Raw genomic sequence first — 20,278 nt, 5'->3', positions numbered from 1 at the left:
ATATCTTTTCGTGATATCTATGAATTAAAATCATTTATATTAAGACTGGCCCCTATGACATGAATAAGCACAACATGAGAGCATCTGCTGGATTCAACCATTTTCATTACTCAATCAATGTTCCCTCTATGGTCCTGTCAGACATGTTGTAGGATAGCACCATAATTAGATTTCATGAATTTGGTCTTTTAAAAAAAGTTATTCAATTTGGGGATAAAAATTTAAAGCAAAACATGTCCACTTCTGATTTTCAATATTAAGAAACTTATAAAACTTCAAGGCTTTGATTGGTAATGGTTTTCTATCACTATGCAAAATGGAAAATCAACATTCAAAGATATTTGCCAACTTTTTCAAAAAAAATATGGCTTAAGCTTCTTCATTGTTTCTCATTTAGTGAAAAAGGTGGTATAACTTTAGTCTTTAGGACATAGGATTAACTGAGCTCCCTGTCCTCTGAAAATTTAAAATAGGGAGAGGTGTACATTGTCATAGAAATTGAAAACCTAAATTGTTTTAGTTGAGAACTGCAAAAAGGCAACTTTTTGATATGCTCTTCTTTCTCTGGGGACAGGAATTGTTTTCAAATGGATAACAATTTTAATAGATTGCTTTCTAAGTCCAAGATTCTAAATTCCAAATGAGATCTGTTCCTTTTTTATTAGCAAATTAACAATGACAGCAAAGACCCATTATTGGATTCTATCAATTTTTCAATTCTAACAGTTCCTCATAAATCACTAAAGGAGGGAAAAAAGAAATGAGGCTAGTAAACTGCTACTAGGAATACCCTGGAAAGTCAAGAAAATTAACACTGTGTTTCTGGAAAACTATATAAAGTACTTTTAATAAATAGGATAATTTTAAAGGCAATGAGAGGTTTACAATTTAAAGGAAATACTTTTTTGGTAATTGGAATTATTGTACTCTAATTTATCTATTTTGTAAATTCATCTTGCCATATAGTGAATTCTCATGAAGAAAAGTAATCTGGTTCAATGTTATGAGTTTTTCAACCAGTAGAGGAAGATACAAGTATTTAGAGGCAGAAAAGACATGAGTTGACCACTCCTTAACAGCAAAATCTTCTAAGGACTAAGAGTTTAAGTTGTACCTACCTTTTTGTTAATAAGTAGATTTGACTTTTTTTTTAGATCACTCACTTTAGAAAGAGAGAAAGAGAGAGAGAGAGAGAGAGAGAGAGAGAGAGAGAGAGAGAGAGAGAGAGAGAGAGAGAGAGAGAGAGAGAGGAGAAATAGCAAGGTATATAGATTACTGTACTGGAAACCAGGAAGTCCTGGATTCAAGGCCTACCTCTGACACATACTGGCTATGTGATCCAAGACAAGTCATTTACACACTAAATATCTGAATCACCTGGATTTGTTCTATTCAACTCTTTCTGCAATTTTACCATTTTACCTGTAAAAAAGAGAAGAATCTAACCTGTCTCTCCTGATAATGTCATATTTCTCTAGCATATTAAAGATTTCCAAAAATCTCACTTTGCAACAAGCCTGTGAGGTAATTATTGCAAATTTTATTATGCAAATTTTGTAATGAACCAACTTAGACTTAGAAATGTAAAGTGACATCATCATAGCAAGTGACAGAGGTAAAACCTAAACCTGGGGTTCTAGATACTCTGTGTAATACATCACTTTATTACCACCTTATCTTCCTAGGAAAATTAGGAAGATAAATCAGATACCACAGATAATCTTTTTTTGTAAGCTTTTGGTAGAAAAGTACAAAGTATCACCTAGTAGACTTAAATGTCCTTATTAAAAGGAAGAACCCTGGTGTGCAGAACAGTGTCCACTAATTCTGTGTTCACCATTCTTTTATGTCTTTGATTCCAGACATTTCAACAGTCTTCACTGCAACATAAATCAAAGAAGAAAAACAAAGGTAAGAAATAAAAAATGTACATAAATCCCACCTTCATATCTACTGATAACCTGCATCATGCATGACTGTCTGTACTGAGTGTTATATTTATTATACTATTGTCATTATTTACTTGATCAGTCACGTCTGACTCTTCATGACTCCATGGACCATATCATGCCAGACACTTCTGTCCCCCATTGTATCCCAAATCTACTGTGAAAGAATTTAAATGCTACTTATTTTGTGAAAGAAAGCTGAAAGTTGTTCTGTTGGAGCCCAAATGTACCTTTCTGTAACTGAGGGTTTCTCTAATTTTCCTAATGAAAAATTTTTAAAAGTAGTTCCATCCATTAATGTCTTTAGGTCCAATTGCAGGCAAGAGCAAACGACGAATCTCTTGTAAAGATCTTGGCCGTGGTGACTGTGAGGGCTGGCTTTGGAAAAAGAAAGATGCCAAGAGTTATTTTTCACAGAAATGGAAGAAATATTGGTTTGTTTTAAAGGATACATCCCTGTATTGGTATATTAATGAAGAGGTAAGCCATAAACACATTTCCTTTTCTGGTATATTTCATATTCTTAGAAAAATGCCCAAAACATACATTATATTTTTAAAGAATATAATCACATGAAGATCATTTCACAGGACTAATCTTAGTCATCTTTCCACCTATATTTCTAACCAGGCATATTTGTGGGTTCTAAGATGGTATTTGCTTAAGTTATTTTAATACAAGTGAATCTCCTTCAGTATAATGAAACATAGCAGCTCATTCACTAAATGTAACAAAAAATATCAAGGTAAACTCAAGCAGAAGCCTGACTAAAAGGATTATTATCCATTGAAATATGAGATCATATTAAAAACTATTTGCCTTTGTTCAAGATCTTGTTTGATTTCTTTTCTCAATTTTTATTTGGAATTTTAAACACATGGATCCCTTAGATTCGTTTCAGTTCATCAGAAAAGCTGCTGTTAGAAATCCACATTAAGTTATACTTGATTGGTCTAATATCCTGATGGATTAAGAAGAGAACAAACTTGCAAAATTTTATCATCATAGAATCTTAATGTTAGAGTCAATAAAAGGTAATCAACAAGCATTGTTTGGAAATAGCAACAAAGTTAATAATAAAATAAGAGTATTTATGAAGTCCTTTAAAATGTACAAAATGCTTGTTACCTATTCTCTCTTTTGACTTTTATAATAGCCCTAAGGTTGAGTAATTTGCCCAGTCACATAGCTATAAAGTATCTAAAGCAAAATTCAAATTCAACTCCTAATTCCAAGTTCAGTACTCTATTTCCAGGATTCTACTATCATCTAATAAATAAGAATGCAGCACTTGGACTTACAAAAACCTGAATTCAGGTCTTACATCAAATGCTACTTTTATATAATACCTGGACAAAGTCACTGTTTTAACCTCAATTTCCTCATTGCAACTATGGAGCTAATAATAGCACCTAATTCATAAGGACTGCTTTGAGGTTGAAATGAAGCAACCTAGGTAAAAAAGTATACAAACCTTAAGTTATAAAGAGAAAAAAAGGCAGTGGTTAGAGTACTGATCCCAGAATCTGGAGAACCTGAATTCAAATCCTGTTTCATACATTCTAGCTATGTCACTGGGCCAGTTGCTCATATTTAAAAATAACTTGATAAAGAAATGGCAAACTACTTCAGTATTTTTGTCAAACCCCAAATGGGGTCACAAAAGTCAGAAATGATTGAACAGCAAATAAGAATAAATGTCACAGTAAATTAGCTGACAGATAATGCTCAAATTTTCATTCATTCTTTCAAAACCAATTCAGTAAAAATCTACTTTAGGCAGTGCTGTGTGAATTAGACAAGAAAGCATTGAGTAGGATAGAATAAAAATGTTCTCAAATTTGGGAAATGGATCATGCCATTGTTCCTTAAAGGGATCATGTTGAAAAGAAATAAATATTGTAAAGAATTAAGAAAATATTTTGACGAAAATTTTCAGTCAATGTTTTCACATTGATTTTTTTTAATTACATAGGTCCATAAGGCAATTATTTTCAGTAGAATCAATTTTTGTTACAAAGAATAACATTTTTGTACAGGATATGGAGATACAAGAGACCTCAGAAATCATTCAGAGCTTAGAAAAACAGAAGAAAAGAGAAGATAGAGAATAGAAAATCTAGTTGCTTTTGAAGTGATACAAGTCTTTATACAAAATTAGATTATAGAGAATGTTTAAGAAAGGTATAATCTCATTTTCATCTGAATAGTCAAAAGGCATAAAACAGTCCTTCCTCCAAAGAAATGAAAAATAAATTTAGGAATAAAATCATGATAATTTCAAGTGGCATAAACAAAGATAAAATTTATAAAGTTTTTAATCTAACTTAGATATTGCATAATTCACAACTATAGTTCCTCATATTTCAGGAGAAAAAGAAGCATTTATTAGTTTTTGAAAGTGTCATTGGAAGACATTTTACATGAGAAATGAGGAATTTTAAATTAAAGTTAAAGTTAAAGAGGAATTTTTATTACATAACATGTATCCCAATCCAGATAGCCAAAGGTCTAATGAATCTCTATTAATAAATAAGGCATTCTGGAATGTGTAAAATCACGATTTTCTATATTTAAAAAAAAATGGGTTATGTTCGTTGATTGCATTTTTGCGGAGCAGGATCCAGCAAAATGTATTGCTAAGGGACACTTTAGCTTCATTTATGTATATTGTATGTTTGTATTATTGTAAATTGTTAAAATGAAAAGACGAATAAAAGTTGGGGATTTTTCTACATTCCATCTAAATTTTCATATGTAAGTTAAAGAAAAGCATTCAGATTGTATTAGTCGTGAAATGGTGAAAATTTGGACCTGAAATCGTTATTAAACTAAACAATTTATAAATGACTATTAATATTGCCTTACAATACTGTAAAGAAAAAATACTTAATTGAATTGTGAATTTTTTGTTTCAGCTTTGAAGGTACCAAGATCTAACTTTACAATAATGACCAAGTTTTTAATGGCATATTTTATTTTTAATTTAATTGTTTCATTTATCATCAAAAATATACTTAGAAGATTGTGAAAAATAATATTATTCAAAGATGACATGAAATTATATAGAGTTCCAAAAGAGAAGCCACAATTGTAATTTTTAAAATACCAGTCTTGGCTCTGATTGAAAGGAATAAAATTAAAAGTCACTTTGATACATCATTGGGAATAAATTAAATGGTTAAATTGTCAATCTTCTGTAGATGACATACTGAAAAAGACTCTTTTTTATTCTTTAGGATGAAAAAGCAGAAGGATTCATCAGTTTGCCTGAATTTAAAATTGATAGAGCCAGTGAATGTCGCAAGAAATAGTTAAGTGTGGTTTTTAATTTGTCTTTTCTTCCAGATTGAGGTCATGATCATTGAAACCCATAGACTTGTACTCTAATCATAGGCTGATGTTGGTCTTCTTGTTGTTCAGCTGCTTTTAGTCATGACAAAATCTTTGTGATTCCATTTTGGGTTTTCTTGGCAAAGATACTGGAGTGGTTTGCCATTTCTTTCTCTAATTTATGAGGAAACTGAGGCAAACAGGGTCAAGTGGTTTTCTTAAGTGTTTCACAGCTAATAAATGTCTTAAACCAGAATCAAATTCAGGGAGATGAGTCATCCTGACTTCATACTCAGTACTCTATCCATTGTATCATCTAGTTTTTCTCAAACTAGATTGAGCAATGTAAGTATGTGCGGTTTAAATCAGAGAAATAATGTAGATGAATAGTTTTGTTCTTTTTTAAGACTTCCTGGGACAGTTAGGTATTGAAAGGATAAAGCACTGGCCCTGGATTCAAGAGAACTTGAGTTCAAATCTGACCTAGGCACTTGACTCTTAGTAGCCCTATGACCCTGGAGAAGTCATTTAACCTTGATTGCCTTGCAATAACAAAAACAGACAAACAACAACAAAAAAAAAACCTTCCTTCCATGTGGTGCTGTCATTTTTCTCCTAAAGTTAAAAAATTTCCTTTTCATATGGATAGTAGCATTGCATGTAATATATACCTATTAAAACACATTAGTTTTTATTATCAGATGAGATCAAGAGAGTTGGGATATTATCAGATGAGATCAAGAGTTTTTACCTCTGGCATTCACTCCTATGTGCTTCATGAGATGTCACATGGTTCTCCTGATCTCTCAGTTTCCACTTGTATTAAGGAATAACTACCCAACTTGAGGTTATCTGTGCTGCATGGTCCCCTTGCCTGGTGATACATTGGTTTACTTGAGTTTTCTTGCTCCCTTCTATGATTTTCTATGACTTTTCTATGACTTTATCCTTCACAAAAAAAAAATACTAGAATTGAAAAGAAATTACTTGGACTGGTTGGATTATTTGTCTTTCTGTTCTATTTTTTCCACATTCTACAACCACTCCTTTTTCATTCTCTTCACTGCTAATTTTTAGATCTAGTTAAATTGACCAAAGTTACCCTTTATTTGACCCAGGTTTTTTTTTTCATCACTGAGGCCTTCATGGCTTGTGTGATGGATATCTAAATAGGGTTTTCAATTAATTCATGGATCCAGAGAACAATTATAAAAAACTACTTTGAAAATGTCTACATATATCTCTCAATATGCTTAAGATAATTGGTAAAAGTATAGAAAGGAAGACCTGGGTTCAAATGTCTTCCCTGATTGCTTTTGCTTGATATCAGGCAAGTCACGTGTTTGATCAGAATCTTTTGGGGACTTGAGCAACTGAGTCATATTTGATTCCAATCTCTGTCGATGGAAGAAGTTAACATATGCTGTTGGAATCACAGATCTTTTGTGTATTGGCATAGAATTCTATTTGTATTTATACTAACTTCTTCCACTTGATTGATAAAAATTGAATGACTAAACTGATTTCTTGAAAGACTATTTTTGTCATGTGGACACAGAAACAGTCTTAAGGTATGTTCATAAATAGCTATAAAGCATTTGATTGTTTTGTGCCTGGAAATAAAATGCATATTACTTTGCCTACTTTTAAATTATGTTTTTTTTTACAGTGCATTCAAAGCTTGTCATCCTAAAATCAAAAGTTTTTACTTTGCTGCTGAACATCTGGATGATATGAACAGGTAAAAAATGAATCAAACTTTAAAAAGTCAATCATATATTTTAGGGATATCATGATTTTATAATAATTCTTATGTTTTCAGTAGTAGTAGCATATCTAAGTTCTAGAAAGATTTGTTTGATTGGTGTTCAGATTTTTCCCTTAATTGAATTCATTTATTATTCCACAAGACTATTAGTATCCAGTTTCTAGTAGACTTTTGTCTTTAGTGTCACACAGTCATGATGATTCACCAACTGTTCAGTGAATTGGTTAGTTATCCAAATGAATATTAATATGAACATTTTAAAAAGAACTCTTGATTGAAACTTTACAGTTGGGAAAGTATTCCTACCAATATGTATAATTACAGAATATAGTATATGTGCTATGTGCATATATATTTTTATATATTATGCTATATGTGTGCTATATAGAATGTCTACTAATTACTATATGCTGTATTATAGTATATATGCTATGGCATATAGTTTATATGCCATATAATATTATAGTTTAATATACTTATAAACATTTCATATGTATATACACATATATGCATATACACACATAATTACACACACACACACACACACACACACAAACATATACCTGGATTCTCAGCAGATGAAATAAAGTGGCATTCACCTCAGGTGCTGAATGCCTAAGGAAACTGCTATATCATTTCCTTTCTTTCAATTTCAGATCACTTCCAAAGGACAAATTTCAAATAAGATTTAAAAGGGATATGACCCATGTGGCCTTGGGCAAGCCACTTAACCCCATTGCCTTGAAAAATCTAAAAAAAATAAAAATAAAAAATAAAAGAGATATGACTTGGTCTTCACCTCCTCCCATTTAGACAGTTGCAGTAGTTGCCTTGTCTCCAGTATTCTCTCTCCCTAATTTCATGTAGCTACAGAATCACTAATTTTAAAAGACACTTCTAGCCATGTCACCCCCTTACTCAAGATCAAGATCAACTCTAGTGGCTCCCTCTTACTTTGAAGACAAAATATCTACTTTTCCATTTGACTTTTAAAACCTTTCACAATCTGAGACAAATCTACTATTCTAGCTTATTGAACATTACACTCCTTCATGAATTCAACCTCCTATCCAAAATGGCCTGACTGCTATTCCCGTTTCATTTATTTCCTGTATATTTTTGTACTCATTGTCTGTCTCTCATACCTGCAGAGCCCTTCTTCCTTTTCTGTACCTCTTGAAATTCTAGATTCATTCAAAGTTCATCTCAAGTACCATCTTCTATAGGAAAATTGTATTGATCTTTGCACCTCACCCTCTTCTTTCCCCCAGAAGCTAGTACTTTCATTGTGAGGATTTTACAAATCAAGGAATACTTGTCCATATCCAACAATTAGATTATTCATGAAAAAAAAATTGTCCCCAGGAATTAAATAGCTCCCTAAATGGATGGATACTATGTGATTGATTAATGTTATATGTCTCTCTTTACTTCTAAAATACCTCTCTTTTCCCTCTTTCTCTTTAATAATGTTGAAAATAGGTTGAATATTTAGGTAGTCAGAAAAAATTTTCCATTAATTAACACAGATTGATCAGATATATAAATAAATGTTGTACCCACATAAATGTGAAGCAAAAACAAAGCATGCAAACACACACACACACACACACATTTTGTACATATTATTTTAAATCCAAGTTTGCTATCACCTTATATTGTTCATAACACTTTTTGCCATATTTTGTCTATCCATACTGAATTAGTACCCAAACTATAAAATACATAAATAATTGCTTACTTCCATAGATAGTATAAAGGAAATTAAATAAAAATCCAAATGCTTCTGGCTAAATTAGAGATCTTTTTCTTCTAATTCAATGAGATGAGCATTGTAGAAGAGTAGAGGGCAGAGATGAAACCAGATGGTGCACAAAACGATAAAAAAAATGATTTACTATTAATGGGAAAACTGAGTTTTTTTAATGTTATCTATGTCATCTTCTCTTGATTTATAGGATTGTTCATGAAAATGCCACTGTTGTTACTATTTTAAAAACTGGACAGGTTTTTTTGCACTCTTAATTTAAACCTCTTCACAAAATGGAAATAAATTTTCATTTATACTGGTAAGGGTCTTACTGTTACTTTGGTTTTTAATGGTTCTGCCAGGTATCGTTAAATTGGCTACTAACAAAACATTGCTCACAAATTGGACTCAATTATTTCAGGATAGATATAAAGGGTTCATGTGATGAACAAACTGAAAATTGAGGGAACAATATCCATGAGTAACTCCTTCCTCATAAAATTGCATACACTGTGAAGGTTAGCTTTGTCCAGAAGGAAGAAACCACATGCATCACTAGTAAAAAGAATTGTGTACAGTGTGGGCCAGTTCAAAGGAATCACCACCCTCTTAGATAATGAATGACTTCCTGGTCTGTGACTCATCCTAATCTGTTTTTTTTATGTGAAAAAATGACATTAATTTTATGCTTTTCTTCCAAAAAAGGATTTGTCACTTACTCATAAAAGCCCACTTCAACACTCATGGCCCTCTTCTCAACAGCTCAAAAAAGTAGACTGACCTCATTGCCTCTGTTTCCAGATATGATTCCTGATATTTTCAGTTGCATCTGCTTAATGAGATATTAAAATCAGTCAACTTTTTGAATTTGCATTTTTCCAAGTAATGGGTCTAAGCAGAAGTTGTCCAAAATGAAAAAACCTGCATTTCTTTGAGTATTTTTAATGTAAGCTTAGAAATAAGACAACATAACTTCAAAAGCTACACAGACTGAATCTTTTCTTTTTTAATTATAGTTCAGTCATTTTTCTCTTTTTTGTTCACACTCATTTCCCTGACAACTAACTTTCATTAGGGAAGCTTTTTAGCATCACTTGTTTTAGGTGAGACAAGAGGTACAAATAGCAAGAAAATATTGATGGGGGCATTATTGATGGGAATGTGCTTTCCTCCAACAGGTAGGTTTCTTTACTTTTACATAATAAATTGGTGTGAGTGTATGCATTGATTTATAGGCACATACCTACATTTTTTGTTTATAAGAAAATATTTTCAGTAAGAAAGTCATAGCAACATTGAAACACCTTTAGATTAAGATTTATTTGGAATTTTCTTAGGCATTTACTTTTTTATGAAAATATGATTATATTATCCCATGCCACATATAAAAATGGATTATTCATCCTAAAAACTTATAGACTAGCTCTCCCCTTTCCAAGTTCTTTCATGTTTGAAGATACTTTGTTCAGAAGATAAATCCTACTCTTAAAGACTTTTCTCTATCTGCATCTTTGTGAAAAATTCCATGTTCATCTAATGTGTCAACCACTCAATGGGCTTTTATTAAATGCTTACTATGTGTCAGACACTGAACTAATTGCTGAAAATGCAAAGAAAGGCAAAGACAATCCCTGTCCTCAAGGAGCTTTTGTTCTTATGGGTGATAGTGGAGAAACAATATTGAAATAAGTAGAAATGTATAATATACATTGCAGAGTGTGAGGTGAAGGCACTATAAGCTGGAGTTATCAGGAAAGTCCTGCAGAAGTTGGATTTGAGTTGTCTCAAAGGAAAACACAGAAACTATGAGGTAGATTGAGGGACTCTCCAGGGAGAGTCAAAGTGAAAGCATAATGACAGAGGTTGGACTGCTGTCCTTAAGACATCACAGGTAAACTAGAGGAACTGAGCCAAAGAGTTCATGAAGGGAAGTAAAATCAGAACTGGAGTGGTAGGAAGGAGCAAGGTTATCAGGAGTTTTAAATGGCATCTAGAGGTGGTAGAAATCCATAGGAGGTGCATAGTGGATTAACTATGTGTTAAGAAAATCAAATAGCAGATGACTGATAGATGGTTTGGATTGAAAAAAGACCAGAGGTAGAGAGACCAATGTAGAAGGTTGTAATGATAAATGGTACAGGCAAGAAATAGTGAGAGTCTGAACTAAATCCATGGCTGTATGAGAGAAGAGAGTATTGGAGAGATGTTGTGGATAACAGATTAGATATATAGGATGAGAGTATCTATACAGAATAGTGGATGAAACTAAAATTTTAAGCTTGGTGACCATTTGGGTAAAGGTACCCTCAACAGAAATAGGGAAGTTTGGAATAGGAGAGAGTTTAGAAGGAAAGATAATTTCCCTTTTCAACATGTTAAAATTTGAAATACCTGCAGGATGTCCAGTTAGAAATGTCCAAAATGCAAGTAATGATGTATGATTATAGCTTGGGAAAGAGGCTAAGTCTAACCATATAGATTTGAAAATTATCTAACATAGAGAAGTTCACAATTATCTACACAGTCCTTTTAATTGCAGCATGGGTACACAATGGACTTCTCTTATATAACTACCTAAATGGCAATTCCATTCATATGTTGTCTAAGAGGCTCAGAAAAAAAAATTATCTTATGAGTAATTTTAAAAAATGTATTCTTCTAGGAATTCAGTAGAGCACTCAAGGAGTTTTAAAGAGTTCTTTCAGTTTTATATCTTCAGTGATTCTTGTTGGGGGGAAAAAAACTAAGAAGCCCTTTTGAAATTCTTTAATCTCTAAAGGAACTCCTTTTTAATAATGCTCATAAAATAGAAATTCCTCACAGAATTGTATACCAAGTAGAGGAGTATGAAGAGACTGGGATAAAAATCTCTAGTGGTATTATCCTTTTTTTTTCTTTGTCCATAAAGCCTTAATCCTGCTATTCTCCAGAATATGCAAATAAATTATTTGCCTTAGAAGTCATGTTTCATGCCAGTTTCACTGCAAGAATATTTCTTGTAACTCATTAGGAGATTAGTTGTTAGCTTCAGCCTTCAATTAATGATTTTAAAGGTTTAATTTGCATGTCTTGTCGATCATGGTTCAGAATTTTCTCACATGTCTGTGTGTTTTATTTTCTGATTTTGGGTATTATGTAAATGAATTTGATTATCTATATTATATCCTTTCCATTCTCTGCATTACTTTCCAAAACTGACTGATGAATTTTCTTACACAGTTTTTGTTTTGTGATGTTTTGAGGGCCTTTGATTATTATGATGTCTGGCATACAGTAATTGCTTAACAAATTCTCATTGACTAATGGTACAATTTCTTTTTAAATTCCCTGTTCTTTAAAAATAATATGGGTCCTAAATGACTATTACTCTTAAAACATATAGCTTTGTTTTCCAAGGATAGAACTCTACAACTTCTTTCATGACATTATAACCATCTGAATCCATGTTTCCATATGGATTCTGCCCAGCATAAAAGTTAAAATATGGAAATAACTTCAAAGGATATTGTCTTCCACTTATCATGAAAGATAAATTTCTATCTCTTTATGTAGAACAAAAAGAAAAAACTCTTGGATGCAGTTGCCTCTGCTAATGTTTTTGGATTAAGTTATTCAAATAAACAATGATATCTCTAAATGATATCTCTAAAATCATCTAAAATCTAAATACTGATACCAGGTAATAGCTTGGAATGCCAAGCCCACTCTATTTCTGATTTGGAAGTTGATTTGGCAAATAATTCCAGATTTACCAATGGGAGGTTGTCACATTGGTTTAAAGACTTAGTGATTTGAAAAACTGATGCTCTGTGAACACTTGGATAATGAACATCTTGAAAGCCCCTGTGGGGATAAGGAAAGAGACTAAATTGCTCTAGGCAGCTGACTGCATTTGACCATGGCAGTATTCCTAAAAAAAAAAAAAAGAATAACCAGAGTTTATTTTTAACTGACTTTGCTCATGGAAATAAATCAGGATATAAGCACAAGTTACAAATGCACATGCTAACAGAAAAACCACAATCACTTCACATTTAGAGATGAGGTTCAACTTTATCCCCATGATGACTTTTTTTTACCCATTCCACGAAATATAAATGTGTTCCATCAAAACATGTACCAAGATAATTAAATCCCCTTACTTGCTACAAAGAGAACTTATTCCTCTGACTGAAGAAATCTAAATCGTTTTCCTTCCTTATCAGTCCAATTTAGTCCTAAATATGCTTAGATCTTTTGAAAATAAGCATTATTTCTGAACAAATAGAACAACTGAAATAATTGGAGTGGTGGTACATCTATAAACTTTAGACATAATGGGTCTTTTATTATTCCAAAGCCATTATTGTACAGATTGTACATCTTCACTAAAGAGTTTTTTTCCATTGGAAACAGGACTTTTAGTAGAAGGATGATTTGTACAGTAGCAAAAAGATTTGAGGATCAAATGAATCATAGTATAGAAGAAAAATGCCATTTAGAAAAAAATATTTTCCATAACTCCTTCAGCTCATTTACAAAAAGATGCACAAAGCAAAGTATATTAGATTACTATATTATAGCACTGTTGATTTTTTTAAATATATTTATTTTTTCAGATGGTTAAATAGACTTAACATGCTAGCTGCTGGATATGCAGAAAGAGAAAGGATCAAACAAGAACAAGGTAAAGTACTATTCATTTATCTGTTTCGTTTTTCCTCCTTAATCTTGAACTTTTTGGGGGAGGGGGGTTATACAGAAATGAGGGTAATCTGGTAAATATCCTGGGCCTATTAGAAAATTATTAGTTTCAAGGGTTTTTTTCTTCTTACATACTACTGAACTGATAGGGGAAGGATATAGTCTTTTCAGAGTCTGCATATTTTACATATCTAAATATATATATATACATATATATACATATATGAAGCAGTATGACATTGTGAATCAAAGGCCAACACCTGGATTTATATGACCCCTGACCTATACACACTGTGTGACCAAGGGCAAATCATTTGAACCATCGCTGTTCTAAAAATTACAAATGAGTTATAGACTTGCATTGGCAGAGGGGGGTTTCCATGCTGAGAGTTCCCATCATTGCTGAAATCCCAGGTCTAGACTTTTCTTAAAATAAGACATAAAATAATAATAGTTGACACTTTTAGAGAATGTTAAGGTTTACAAAGAACTTTATGTTCATCATTTTTTTGAACTTCTCAACAAATCTGTGAATCGTATTAAAGAAATAATGATAGGTCTAGAGAATAAGAGGATCTGAATTCAATCCATCCTCTGGTGCTTACTGTCTATGTGATCTTAAGTAGATCAAATTTCCCTGTACCACAGTTCCTCATCTATAAAATAATAATAGCCAACATTTTATGTAGTTCCTATCATGTGCCAGGTACTTTACAAATTTTATCTAATTTTATCCTCAAAATAGTGCTGGAAGGTAAGTGCTATTATTATTTCTACTTTACAGATGAAGAAACTAAAATATAGAAGTTAAGGGAGTCAAACAGCTTTCTGTGATCAAATTTGAACTGAGGTCTTCTTGACTCCAGATCCTATGCTCTATCCACCGTGCCAATTAATTACCTATAAAATGATTGGTTTGAGTCAGATACTTTCTGAGGTCCCTTTGTTTTAGGTCTATGATTCTATAGTATAGGTATTATCATTCAAGTTTTATAGCTAAGGAAATGGGTTCACAGAGATTACATGATTTATCCCAAGGTCTTAAAGTTTATAAGCCTGGAAGCAATATTCAAGTCTGATTTCTGTTTAGTTCAAGGTTCTCTAAATGTAACTTCTCAGGGCTATTCAGTGAAAGACCTGTCCTATTTTTAGAGTAGGTCTTGAACAAATAACAGGGATTCCTTGTTATTCAGTCTTTTCAAATAGCTTTTGAGAGAAAAATATTCATAGTCTGAATATTTTGACTATTATCACTAGAATTAAGTGTGATGGGGGAAGGAATTGGAAACAAAGTGAAAAGGGAAGGACTTATTTAACAGTACACAAGCTACTATGCCTCCCAGACATGCTGTGACCCTGAAAACAAAGAACTCTGATGTATAGACTTGTCCAGTAAATTGCTATCTTGGTGGATCAAAATTATTATAATTATTTTTCTATAAATGATTAATCTTCTGTGACCTTATGTATCACACTTACTTTAAAATTATAGTTTGTCATAAACATAGTATGATATTACATTTTGTTAATGGACTATTGCTACTTATACATTGCACAAAGTTGTGATATAGAATAGCTTTAAATCAATTCTGCTTTTTCCAACCATTAACCAAAATATCATTACTAGACTTCTGGGGAGGAGCCAGATGGTGTTGTGAAGGCAGGAATTCCCATAAACTTATTTCCCAAAATATCATTACTAATAAGACTGCAGAATCATAAGCAGTTTTTCACTATGACTTAAGGCATCCAGAAGTCAAATGAGGTACATGTGTTTGTAACTGTATCTCTAGCATCAGAATAGAATCCCATTAGATATGATTTTAATGATCTTGGGGTGACTAAGGAAGCTTTGGCAGGGTCCTCTGTAGTTAGTTGGCTTCACTGAAATTTCAGATTCGCCTCTCAAAACTGGAAATTCCAGAGATGTTATGATAGATAGGTCAGTTGGTCAGTCAGTAAATAAATACTTAATGAGCATTATGAAGTACATAAAAGAGACAATACTCAGTCCCAACATTTGCAAGAAATAGTCTAAAAAGAGTTTAAAATACAATATATAAGGAGTGCTAATTAGCATTCCTTATAAAGGACTAATTAATTATGTGCTAAAAGAATATTGAATAAAATAAACAAATAATTCAGTGAGGTTATTCAGGAAAAGAATGAGAGAGAAAAAGAAAATCCCAAGATTTTGAAGAAGATAATGGGTATTAATTGGCAGAGGAGAGGGTAAATGATATTCAAAAATACTCATAAATAATTTGACTGGCTGGCATATGTTTATAGTCCCAGGTATCTACTAGAGATCTTGAACTCAGGAGCTCTGAGTTACTGTGAGCTATGTACTAGGACCAGGTTTTATCATAAAGTTCTACATTTAGACTATAAATTTAGACTGGTCTAAGGATGAGCCTTTGGAATGGGGAACAGGAGGGCAAATCCAAAGTTAGCACATCAGAATTCTCAGAGGGTAATCAACCTACTGAACAGCCCCCTTTGCACTTCCTACCTGGGTAAGATAGGGAGACTTGGTCTTCAAAAATACAAATTTAATCATAAATAATATTTCGATATACTTAATATGTAAGATTTAAATAATATAAAATATTTACCTTAAATATCATCTATGTGATATGATATATTGCATATAACATTTTAATAATATTTTTATTTCCAATAAATAATGTCAAGGCTATACGTTGAATAGCTATAAAGGCATCATAAATGAAGTTTCAAAATATGCAGTATCCAAATTTCATTTCTTTACTATGAAATTGATTTATTTTGTCCTTCTCCTGGCTTAAATTATGTTTTTAGCAAGAATTAAGGTAAACTTCTAGGAAACAGACCATTCCCTTTCATATGTATTTCAGAAATCCCTGACTAACCAGGTGCAGTGGTATATTCCTTTAGTCCTAGAATCTTGAAGCTAAGGTTAAGGATTGCTTGAATTTAAGTATTCTAGCCTATACCATTTAAATATATTGACTCCTTTTGGCATCAATATGGTGAGCCCCAGGGAATGGGGCACTCCCAAGATGTCTATCCCAGGACAGAAATCATGTAGGTTCATAAACATGGAGCACTTCTGGAATTGTTACTCCTGAATCTGCTTCATCAATTCAAAAAATTTAAAGAGTCAGAGGTATGAATGCTATACTGAGAGGAAAATGCAGTCTCATAAAATAAATTTATATGAATAGTACAGCTTGCTCTTACTTTCCATTTGTCCCTCAGCATTACTTGGATGCTGAACATGATCTTGAATATAGTAAATTTTCTCTGTACAATTTTTTAAATTTTTTAACAAAAATTTCTTATGAATAAGAAAATTATAAAAGTAAATTATGTACACAGGTTCAGCTAACTATTTACTTCATAGTTACTTACTCCATAGGTTCCAGCTGTTTGTTTCATCATGTGAGTATATATTTTAGCATGTTATGATACTTCTAAAAAATCATAAAGGACTAATAATACAAGTATAGAATTATTTTACACATATATGTATATACATATTTGTGTCTAATGGTAGCAAGCTCTATGGTGAGAGGAGGAAAGAAAAGAAGGAGGGAAAAATAAATTTAGATAACTTTATTATATCTTAAAAAGAATTTAAAGCGGTACATGATAGATTTACAATTTCATGCATAATCATCCTTTTATTATACTGTTAGAGAAATGTTTCCTTTATTCAATAAATTAAAAATAAAATAAAATAAAATGATTAACAATAGTAATAAATTATTATAATAATAGTTCACATTTTATAACATTTTACAGTTACAAAGCCTCATATTTCATTTAATTATTACAACACCAAGGTACTGCAAATATTATTATTCCTATTTGACAGATGGAGAAACTAAAGCTAAGAGAGAATGTTATTTTCCAAAAGTATCCAATAAACTTTCTACTACTGTACACTTAAAATTAATCTGATATATACATATATAAGGATGACATGCAGTTTTGTTATTTTTATTGCTGTTCAGTTATGTCTGACTTTTTTGTCACCTCATTTCAGATTTTCTTTGGAAAAATACTGAAGTGGTTTGACATTTCCTTCTCTGGCTCATTTTACAGATGAGAAAACTGACACAAAAAGGTTAAATGATTTGCTCAAGATCACACAGCTAATTAGTGTCAGATGATATATTTGAACTCAGTCTTCCTGATTTCAGTTGGCATTTTAGCCACTGTTCCACCTATCTGTACTAATATATAGATAATCAATAATATATAGATGTATAGATATCTACAAAATACAGATAAAAGAATTTATAGGACACAATTAAAATTTTAGCTTAAGATATTGTTACCCAATGATTTTAATGTAGCTCAGGAAAAAAGTATAAGCAAAATAGATACACAGTAATCTGAAGAAGGAAAAGCATTAGCAGTTAGGGAAGAAATAAGGAAAGACTTACAGTATAAGGTCACACTTAAGCTGAATTTTTGATGGAAAATGAGAATTCTAAAAAAAGGGGAGTGAACAAGGGTACATAGTCATGAATAGGAGAAAATCACTCCAAAAAAAGATGGAGAGATAGAGTGTTGTATTTGAGGAACAGTAAGAAACTAGTTTCATTGGATCATAAAGAACATGGAAGCTTCTGAGGCCTTCAGTTCAAAGTGACAAGGTCCTTAGAATAACTTCTCCATGAAAACTTCAGGCCTTCAGAAATTTATTGGAACTACTGCATGTCAAGATTTGCCTTTAGTGATGTTAGCCTAAATGTTCATTTAAGTGAACTTCAGTTGTCAGAAATTTCTTTTATAAGGATCCAAGCAGACTTTGAATGGCACACCAGAGAATAGACAGAGAAGAACTTATAAGTGCTAGCTGATTTTTTTTAATTTTTTTTGGTTCATTTATGGGCAATTTGGTGTTAGCTCATGTTTTATAGAATGCTTTTATAATAGCCTCATTGACAAGTTGATCCACTGAGAGGTCAAACACAATATATTAGATAAAAAACTAAACCCTTAGCTGTATTTTATTTGCCAGAAACTGTTGGAATAGAGGCAAACTTCTCCCAACCTAGATATTTAGATTTCAGGAATTGATGTAAATTGATCCATTCAAGCCAACATTCAACTCATCATGCAGATACTATGTGCTATTCTGAACTAGGTGAAAGGTACTCTCCCTGTCTTTCTAAAGCTTAGAGTCCTGTTAGGGGAATCAGAGAGGTCAAAAAGGGAAGGACATCATGAAAGGATCAAAAAGGCCCTAATGTAAGATTTAGCTTTTGACCTGGGTTGCAAAAGAGTTCAGTAGAAGAGAAGGGAGAGCATTTAAGCTTAGGAGAAAGTAAGAGTGGAAGAAAAATGCAGGATATATTTAAGGACAGAAAGAAAACCACTTGGAATGTAGAGGAAAAATATGGAAAGACATAATATAAAATTAGGCTTCTTGAAGTTGAGGACTATTTAAATTTTATCTGTAAACACCAAGCATATGCCCTATAACATATCATTGTCATCATTGTTGTTGAATCATTTCAGGTATGCCCAACTCTGTGACTCCATCACAGGGTTTCTTGATAAAGATGAACTGAGGCAAGCAGGTTAAATGTCTTGCTCAGGTCACACAACTAGAAAATATCTGAGACCAGATTTGAACTCAGGAAGATGAGTCTTCCTGATTCCAAGATCCACTATGCCACTTAGCTTCTCTTACACATATTATACATTTAATAAATGTTCCTTGCAGTGAACTGAATTGCACAGTGCCTTAAATTTCTGTCAAAGAACTTTGAACTGTACTTGGTGGACATTGGGGAGTCACTGAAGATTGATGAGCAATGAAATACAAAACAAAATTTATGGAAAAAAAATTCTGGAAGCAGTGTGAAGGTTAGATTGGAGGATGAAGAAAAAGTAGCAAAGTTAGCTAGGAAGCTATGTCAATAGACCCAGAAGGTGGTAATGACAGCCTATATCAGGATCATGGCAGTGAGATAAGGGGACATATGTGAACATACATGTTTCTAAGTTGAAATTTTTTTTAATATGAGAACTGCTAGGTGGAGCAGTGTACAGAGTATACAGAGCACTGGCTCTGGAGTCAGGTGGACCTGAGTTTAAATCAAATCTCAGACACTTAATAATTACCTAGCTGTGTGACCTTGAACAAGTCACTTAACCCCATTGCCTTACAAAAATAAAAAAAAATTAAAAAGAATTGAGAACTGACTGGATATGAGTGAGGTTAAGAAAAGCATAAATGACTCAAAATTCTGTCAAGTACAAATTCTTGTTCTTTGATTAAACAAAGCTAAGGAAAGGTAATAAGAGGATCTAGTGATTGAGATAGAATGTCAATGTGAATAAAAGTTTTTGCAAATTATCTGTCCAATGATAAATGAAAGTTCTACTAGGCAGCTATAAAGAAAAGAAGGAAGGAAGGAAGGAAAGCAAAGAAGGAAGGAAGGAAGGAAGGAAGGAAGGAAGGAAGGAAGGAAGGAAGGAAGGAAGGAAGGAAGGAAGGAAGGAAGGAAGGAAGGAAGGAAGGAAGGAAGGAAGGAGGGAGGGAGGGAAGGAGAGAGGGAGGGAGGGAGGGAAAGGAGGGAAGGAAGAAAGTTAGGAAGGAAATTCTACCTTCTGCCTATCCTACCAGTCCATTGGTTTGGATAAAATTATTGGATTTTCTTACACAGAGAAGTCACCTGCTGATTGGGAGTGGGTTTTGGGAGTGAGATATTCATGAAACATTCAATTATGTACCTATTCTGTTACTTTTGGCTTAATCTTAATGTGTTTCTCAGAGTTGCCCCCCACCACTTC

General features: G+C 32.6%; 1 protein-coding gene across 6 annotated transcripts in view; it reads left to right on the top strand.

Annotated features, from left to right (window-relative positions):
* Positions 1–20,278, top strand: part of CNKSR2 (connector enhancer of kinase suppressor of Ras 2) — a 338,317-nt gene that overhangs the window by 243,573 nt on the left and 74,466 nt on the right. For 5 of the 6 annotated variants that reach the window (XM_074214261.1, XM_074214260.1, XM_074214259.1 and 2 more), the window contains 5 exons: positions 1,863–1,911; positions 2,257–2,429; positions 5,189–5,262; positions 6,952–7,023; positions 13,399–13,466. In XM_074214261.1, the coding sequence (XP_074070362.1) occupies positions 1,863–1,911; positions 2,257–2,429; positions 5,189–5,262; positions 6,952–7,023; positions 13,399–13,466 (436 nt within the window). The remainder of the gene's footprint in view (positions 1–1,862; positions 1,912–2,256; positions 2,430–5,188; positions 5,263–6,951; positions 7,024–13,398; positions 13,467–20,278) is intronic. The other variant, XM_074214258.1, reaches the window with a different exon arrangement.

The sequence above is a fragment of the Macrotis lagotis genome, chromosome 1 (genome assembly GCF_037893015.1).
Source record: "Macrotis lagotis isolate mMagLag1 chromosome 1, bilby.v1.9.chrom.fasta, whole genome shotgun sequence".
Lineage (NCBI taxonomy): Eukaryota > Metazoa > Chordata > Mammalia > Peramelemorphia > Peramelidae > Macrotis > Macrotis lagotis.
Note: the sequence above shows the minus strand (reverse complement) of the source record. Positions and strands in the feature narration are given on the sequence as shown.